We start from the raw sequence: 8,360 nt of genomic DNA, 5'->3' as shown, positions 1-8,360 counted from the left end.
AAGAGGAAGAGCCGCTTTCGTTAATTGCCTTGCTTGTAGCATAAACGACACTTTAACCTTATCTCTAGAGCGCCCCGCTTGACTGCGAAGCGAGAGGAAGGAATGGGCCGTCGCTAAGGCGGGTGGGCGGCGCTCCCGCCGCTCTCCCAGGATGCCGCGAGAGAGAGAGAGAGGCGCCGGTTTGCGGGTCCGGCGCATGCGCAGCCGCCCATTCCTCGCGCTGCTGAGGGAGGTGAGCAGGGAGAGGCGGTCGTCGGGCGGCGCTGAGGGGGCGGTTGGAGGCCGGCCGGGGTTGCCTGTGGGGAGGAAGAGGAAGGGAGCGGGGGCTGCACTCGAGGGCGGCGGAGGGAAGGGATGGAGCGGGTCGCCTGAGGTGCGCCTAGCCGGTTCCTCGCCGTCGCCACTCGGTGCGGCGTCCCCTGGGAGAGCTTTCAGCCCCCGGCGTGAAGCTCGACAGGGGGAGCTTCTCCCGCCCTTGGAAAGTACGTGGCGACGGGGAAGGTGACAGGGGCAGACAGAACAGCAGAACTGGAAGGGGTCGCGAGGGTCATCTAGCCCAGCCCAGGAGTCTTTCGCCCACCGTGGGGCTCGAACCCACGACCCATATATTAAGAGTCTCATGCTGTACCAACAGAGCTAACCCAGGCTACCGACACTCTATTGAACCGCCCTGAGACCTCTGGGTATAGGGCGGTATATAAATTCAATAAATAATAATAAAATGATGTATATCCTCTTCTTTTCCTCGCAGACCCAAATGACTGCTTTTTCATGCGAGGGTACAGCTTCCCCCGTTGAGTTTCTGCCTGCTGCTTAGGGGAACAGGTACCAGTGGTGATGGGGAAAGGGTATCATATATATACATAGACACACACACACAGCCCCTCAGGGCAAAGGCCTGCTCTCTTGTGCTCTGCAAAGCCCCCATTGTGTGCTCATGCTGCATACAAGTCTATTATTATTATTATTATTATTATTATTAGGTGTAAGGGTGATGATTAGATTAGAAGGAAGTAGAGGGACTCAGACTCATAGCTGTGGCTACGAGAGGTTAAAATCTGGCTGAGGGAGAGAAGATGAGGGAAGGAAGCGCCTAAGGATGCCCCATGAAGGTATAAGTTATGAGACTAAGCCTTGAAGCAGCCATGGTGAAGGTTAGGGGGAATAAAGGGCTATCCAGGTTTGAGCTGAACTGAAGAGTAGAAATGGAGGCGATAGAAAGTGGAGGTGGGATTTTGAATGTGTTGTCGAAGCAAGGGCAGGAATAGAGCTGGGCTTTGTTGTGCTAGGATTAAAATAGGTCAGAAATCATACAAAGCTGGAACGTTCATCCGGTCCCTTTAAGAAGAAAGGTAGCGGGCAGGAGTGGAAAGGAGCTCAAATTGCCTTGGAAAGAATGCCACAAAGTCATTACTGATTGGCCTGCACATTCCTATATTAGTCATTATAGCATAAAGCAAGAGCCAGATTTTGTAGTACTTTTCTACCTTGTTGCCTGATTTATGATTCTTGCAAGCATTGGATGAGTGGGTAGTTATTTACAAGCCTGAGCTAGAAAGAGGAGTTGCAGGATCTTGGGTTGGGTCAGTGTTTATTGCTAGCCAAAGCAGGTTAGTTCTGAAGTGCTCAACAGAGATCCACAACTGACCAATCTGTCTGAAAACAGTGGATTGATAACATAGGCAAGATGAGACAACTTGAAAAATGGGCAGTAGTTCATACTGGATTATTACTGGCCTAACGTATGTCTGGACAATATATAAATACAATTTCTGATCATCTCTTAGTCGCTAAAATTTATACTAAGGGTGACTTTATATGCAAAATTTTAGATGTATGGATGTGAGGGTTAAAACAGTACTTATATTTAGGTCATGTATTATAAAATACTCTTTTTAGAATAATGCAGATTTGGCTGCCCTCTTCTCCCCAGCCCATATCCCTTGCTAAATTGTGTGCATAGTGGCAAGCCTGTATTTGCTATTATGTATAGTGTGAAAGTTCCTTCCTTCCACTCTTATTGTAAGATTTAGGGCAGGAGTGGGCAACCTTTGGCCTACTCTCAGACACTGCTGGACTCTGGTTCCCTTCATCCCCAGCCTATATGGCCCAATGGTCAGAAATAGTGGGAGTTGCAGTGTACCTGTAACCGGAGGGCCATGCATTGTCCATCCCTGATTTTATGCATGCAACATTGTGATACTAATTTCTGTATAGTTCTACTTTCCTGTTCCCTATTGCTACTGCCTGCAAAGTTTAAGCACAGGTTAACTTAGTCTCCTAACTAACATGGGTAAGTAGAGACATATTTGTTCATCACTTGCTGTTTTTCCAGCTCAGGCTTTAAACATCTCTCCTACTGGTATTGCAATGCTTGGTCTGATGAAACACTAGTTCCTCACTAATTTATTTTGCTCCCACCATATTCTCCAGCTTCACCTTTTTTTAACTGCTGCAACTTGAGCTCTCTCATGGTGTCCGAGAAAAGGGTATGCCAAAAAGTTCTCCATTACAGAGCTGTGATTATGTAGTTTGTCCATATTCTCACCCAGTGTTATGGTATTATTTTGAATAAATTCTGTACCCAGTTTCACAACCACTGTAGTACACTTTGGATGTAACATTCAGAAAGTATCTTCCCTGTTTGTGACAAGAACTGGGCAAAGTGAATGTGTTTGGCAAGAAGTAGTAAACTAATTAGAAATCACTAGTTAATTAACACGCAACATTAATTATGACTCATACGTTTATTAACTTAGTGAAGGATTATTTCCTTTGTTGCTAGTGCTGCAAAACTAGCCTGAAACTCCGTGTGCTGATTTCACCTTTCTCAGAACAGCAAGAGCTGCAAAGTTATATTTGTCTTTTTGAAGATATTTTTATGAAAAACAAAAAAGAGCACATAGCCGCAAGCATTGAGGTGTTTCTTCTGGACCCAGGGCAGGCTTGAGGGCGCGAGGAAGAAGCAAGAATGAAGAAAGCCTATATCAAAGCAGATGTGGCAGATGAGATGGAATAATAGCTAGAACAGATACTAGCTGTGCGCTTTGAAAATGTAGGCAAGCAGAAGGGCAGAGGAGAGGTACTGTGCGTGAAAATGAGTGTTATAAGAAATGCAGGTTTCAACTAGGACACTGTTTGACGTAATATGCACAGATTTAGCTTTGTATGGAACAGTGAACCAGAAAAATGTGTTTACAGAGATTCTTATTTGGCTCTCAGATTTCTGTGCTGTTCTGTGATCTTTCTGCTTATTTAAGGAAACACATTTTTAGTACTGATAAGTCCTCTCATTAAGCTTTCTCTGATGATTACAGAATGACTGAAGATTTAACAGACAATGGACCGAATGTATCCTGATGGCATTTTGTGCATGGAGACATGTTGCTTGCTATGGCATCTGAGACTGAAAAGGCCCATGCTCTTCTCCAGTCATTCAGCACAGCTTCTGTAATTTCAAGCCTAGGATTGGGGTTTTTCTGCTTTGTAGCAGATAGACTTCTGCAGTTTGCTGTCATTCAGCAGAATGACTGGCTGCGAGCACTCTCTGATAACACTGTGCATGGTGTTGTGGGATTTTGGTCTTGGGCAATAGTGATAGGACTCAAGAAGAAAAGTGACTTTACAGAAGTCATTTTAGCTGGCTTTCTTTCATCTGTCATTGATGTGGATCACTTTGTTCTAGCTGGATCTCTCTCATTACAGGTAAGCAAAACCACAGTTTAATTAACTGGATTTACAAAAAAACACATTTATGCATAATTTGAACCAAAACCATTGGAAGTATTTTTAATGTTAATTTCATGTTAAAATTTTCCATTTGATTACTTGGTTGTGCTCAGGTTTGAAGGGCAGACTTCAGTGCAAGCCATCCTGATGTGCCATCTCTTATCTGTTTTTGGATTTGATAGGGGTGGGGGTTGGATAGCTTTTTATGCTGATAAGTGTCCAGAGCTAGAAGATACTTTGCATTTAATATTAGTGTGAAACTGTTGGTGGTAAGGAAAAATAGTATAAAGGGAGAATTCCCTGGATGCCAGCATCCAGGTTTGGTGAAAATACTCTTTGGTGAGATAACCCTAGCAGAGATTTAAAATCACAAAATATGCAGCAAAGTAAAGCATGGAAATAATAGGCTGTTAGACCTTTAAAATTTGCCCTTCTAAACTCCTTCCCCCAGCATAGAGAAAGACCAAACATTTAGTAAGTTAAAAATTGTTTACTTACAAACTCTCCAAATGTCAGGTTCAGGGGCTTTTCTGTACATCATTCAGAAAAAGTTGCACAGGCTGTAAAACTTGGGCTTAGTGGTGAAAGTTCCTAAACTGCTGACCCAGACTAACAGCAGCACAAGAGCTTTGCCACAGTGACTTGGATTCACTATGCAGGTGTAAATTATCCACCAGGATAAAGAGGTTTGGTTGTGATGCTAGCCTTGTCCAACCAGTGTAACTGTAATTTGGAACTGCTTCAGATCAGAAATATTAAGCATAACATATTTTAGTGTGGCAGTTTAATATTTATAGAATGCATTGGAGGACCACATTGGTCTCTTCCAACTCGATGATTCTATGATTCTATGAAATTGCTTTTCTGTACCTTTTCCCAGTAGGTGGCACACTTCACAAGAAGTTCATGTGCCATGTGCATGTAGGATTCTTATTTTCATACTTCTTATTTTGCTTCCCTCCTGAACTGGCATTTGTCTTAACTAATATGGTGTAGAATGGTTTTATTTTTAATTGGTTTTCACTTTTATTGTTTATTGTTTATTTAAAGCATTTTTCTCCTGCTCTTCAGTAGAAAAAAAGACTCCCAGTATGGCTTACAAATGTTATAACAAACTTAGTTGGTCTCTAAGGTGCTACTGGAAGGATTTTTTTGTTGTTGTTTATATTATAACATTTACTTTTACTGTAGTATAATATGTCATGTATATTAGTTCCATGCACTTTAAGTGCTTGAGCATCCTCAAGACCATATCTGAATGTTTTTGTTTGGTTTGGATGAATTAATCAAATGACTGAAAAGTAAAATGTAGCATAAAAACTAAACTATTGTCATACATTTTCAAATAGCTTTATCATTTATATTCCACTTTTCCGACTCACATATGAGTTGCCCAAGGCAGCTTACAACTGCCATTAATTAAGAACACAATAGTTTTTAAAAGATAATAAGCAACATAGCTTCATTAGTTTCTTTAACCTTAAGAACTGCTTTGCGGAACAGGGGCAAAGGACTCCAGTCTCTGTTGGTGGTCAGAAAACAGTCCATGGCTTACAATGAGAAGGCAACAAACGGAATGGAATATATTACACCAACACATAGAGTAACAGAGGACACTTAGGCACACAAAGCATGAAATATACAGTATCTGATCATGGAGGCCTTTCTGGGCTATGTGTTGATTTCTCTCAAAATGGAGATAAATGACGAAGATTCGAGCTGACAAGAGTCACATAAACTGTTCCTTGTAATTCTGGCTGCCACTGTACACTGTGCTTTTCTTTCCCTTAGGCTGCTCTGACTCTACCACGAAGACCATTCCTTCACTGTTCTACTGTGATCCCTCTTGTGTGTTTGACATTAAAGTTTATTATGCACCTTTTCAAGCTGAAGGATTCCTGGTGCTTTCTTCCCTGGATGCTGTTTATCTCTTGGACTTCACATCACGTTCGAGATGGAATTCGTCATGGCCTGTGGATCTGCCCATTTGGAAAGACTGCGCCCTTGCCTTACTGGCTTTATGTGGCAATCACGGCATCGTTACCTCATCTCTGTTCTTTTATTATGTATTTAACAGGAACAAGAGAACTGATGGCAACCAAACACGGGATGCGTATTGATGTGTAATGATCATCTAGAATGGTAGTGTTTGCATCACTGAAGTAATTGCCTCATGTTTTCTGAGTTTGGTCTAATGTTGATTCTCTGAAACCACTGCTGCACAAGGTAATGAACATGCCCAAGCAATCTCATGAGCGTCTCCTGCACATTTTTCCCACCCAAAATCACATAAGTATTTTGTAAAGTATCTGTAATAGCAGCTATTCACTTCCATGCCCCTCCCTTTGCCAGTCTCACATTTTGGGGGGATATATTGCTTAAAGAAATCTTATCAGTGTACATTTTTAGGTGTTCACTTAAAAAATGGCATGTGTTAGTTGGCCAGCAAAAGTGTAAGCAGGGCAATTGTGTTGAACAGACAGGTTTTGTGGGGAATGTTGTGATTTCCTGAGTCTGCCAGCAAATTCCTTTATGCCTTAATGTGAACGGCATGCCATGATATATATATATTTTGTGGGGGGAGTATGGTTTTGCATGCAGCTTTTTTGGTTGGTGCTACCCTGAAAGAAACAAAATGCTGCTAAGGCACAGTTTGTATATATTTTATATCACCACAATGCATTTGGGTGAGTTAAATCATAGCCTCTTCAAATCTAATTTTATATGTGTTTTATAAACATAGGGCACCAAATGATATCAGTTGAAATCCTTTACCTTAAAATGGTCTGGGCTCTTGTCCTTCCTAGCTAGGTTCCAGGATAAGTTCAACTTTAGCTAGATTCCCGAAGGTTTGTGTTTCTGAAATGCTTTAATTTGTTGTCTTATTTTATTATATTTATTTTAGTGAATGACAGCACCTCTTTGCTTTGTTAACTTGTACTGTAATAGCATTATGTTTTGTTTACTACATACATTTTCATTGCAATCCTATGCCTGGAGAGAGACTCAGTGAGCTAAGTGGGATTTACTACTAAGTAGAAATTCATAGGATTACACTGAAGTAGCCCTTATGGGGGCCTTTTTCTTAATGAGTTTAGGGACTACTGGTAAATGTGTAGTGTAGAACACTCTTGCAAACTTTGCATGTATGAAAGTGCAGGTTTGATTTCAAAGAAATTCTCCATATTAATAGCCAGAACATTTGTGTCAAAGCTAATGGTGTAAATACTGGAAGAGCTATAAGGAATAGCTCTCTTCAGGTCTGTTTGTTTGTTTGTTTGTTTGTTTGTTGCATCTAGGTCCATCTATGTCTCTTCATGTTAGTATTAGCTTTCCGGATCCTAGCATCACTCTTAGCAGTTGTGGATATTACAGAATTGCTATTAACCTGTTGCCCAATACATCTTCCATTATATTGACATATTCACATCTCCGTTAGTGTAGGCACTGCATTGATTCTAAGTTTGAATCTTGAAATCCTGTTAGAGTTGTAGCTGATCCCCAGCACATGGAAGATGCACTCCTTGCTGCTACTTATCCCCATAGTGTTGTTGCTTAATGCACTGAAAAAGCCCTTAGAAAGTGCTCCTATGGAGACTAATTGATGCTGGGAAATTGACCTGAAGGCCATAGGATAAATATTGTCCAAATATTTTAAGCTTTCTCCAGACATTTTGGAGACCGCTTCCATCATCGTCCACTGTTGACTAGGGTTGACAAGAGTTGTAGGCCAAACATATGGAGAGACATTTGGGAAGGCTGGTTTACAGAGTAAACCTCACCCCCTCATCCCAGTGTTTCATGAGCCTTACTCAAATATCAAAGCCTGCTCTTCCGTTCTCCCCACCACCCCAAGAAAAGCTCAGTAATATTTATGGGCTTACCTGTGGTCTTCCAGGTGGTGATGTGCTGCATCTCCCACAATCCCTGACCATTGGCTATTCTAGCTGGGACTGGTGGAAGTTGAAATCATATGACATCTGGAGGGCTACAGGTTAGCCACCACTAATTTGCTGCCATTTATAGTTTGTTTGCTTGTTTAAAAAATACCATTTAATAAAATAAAAACTTCTAAGCAGTTTACATAAAAACAATAAAAATACAACTTTCAGTAACATTTCCTAAGCATTTAGATAAAAACAAAATGCAGCTGTACAGCACAAATAAAACAAAATAAAAATTGAGTTGAGAGTCCAGGAAAGCTTGGGTAAACATACAAATTTGTAAGAGACATTTTTAAGAGGGTATATGTTATCACCAAGTAACAACCAGCGCAACCAGCAGGGTTTGCTCGGAAGATCATAAATAATGACTTGGTCTGTACTGGGGCAGGGAGTAATTTTTGTTTTAGATCTTTAAAAGTCAACAACAGAAGCTTGGAACTAGCTGACACACTTTTGGTTCATTGCAAAACATCTTACACCTGGTGTGAACAAATGTATTTAGCAATAGGACAAATGAACACAGACAAGAATTGTTAAGATTTTCTTTGGGAATCTCTTCTATATATATATTTTTAAACTCCATATACAAACTATTATACCAGGGGACCAGTCTTGCCAATTAACCGTCATCCTAAAATATCATGGTTTCTTACAAGTTTTTGAAGAAAGGTCCAGGTTATTGAAATT

General features: G+C 41.0%; 1 protein-coding gene across 2 annotated transcripts; it reads left to right on the top strand.

The window, feature by feature from the left end:
* The first annotated feature begins 165 nt into the window (after positions 1–165).
* Positions 166–6,979, top strand: TMEM267 (transmembrane protein 267). 2 transcript variants are annotated; one of them, XM_033163838.1, is made up of 3 exons: positions 166–232; positions 3,318–3,705; positions 5,521–6,979. In XM_033163838.1, exons 2-3 carry the CDS (start codon positions 3,382–3,384, stop codon positions 5,854–5,856), a joined length of 660 nt encoding a protein of 219 aa, XP_033019729.1. In that variant the 5' UTR covers positions 166–232; positions 3,318–3,381; the 3' UTR covers positions 5,857–6,979. The 2 variants fall into 2 exon arrangements, with proteins under 2 accessions (XP_033019729.1, XP_033019730.1); XM_033163839.1 differs by lacking the exon at positions 166–232 and adding an exon at positions 748–825.
* Positions 6,980–8,360: the final 1,381 nt, after the last annotated feature.

This window comes from Lacerta agilis, chromosome 11 (assembly GCF_009819535.1).
Source record: "Lacerta agilis isolate rLacAgi1 chromosome 11, rLacAgi1.pri, whole genome shotgun sequence".
Classification (NCBI taxonomy): Eukaryota; Metazoa; Chordata; class Lepidosauria; order Squamata; family Lacertidae; genus Lacerta; species Lacerta agilis.
Note: the sequence above shows the minus strand (reverse complement) of the source record. Positions and strands in the feature narration are given on the sequence as shown.

Coding starts and splice junctions, on each gene's coding strand:
- TMEM267 (XM_033163838.1), top strand. CDS start 3,382: ATGTTGCTTGCTATGGCATCTGAGACTGAAAAGGCCCATGCTCTTCTC. Junction 3,706..5,520: donor CTGGATCTCTCTCATTACAG/GTAAGCAAAACC, acceptor TCTTTCCCTTAG/GCTGCTCTGACTCTACCACG.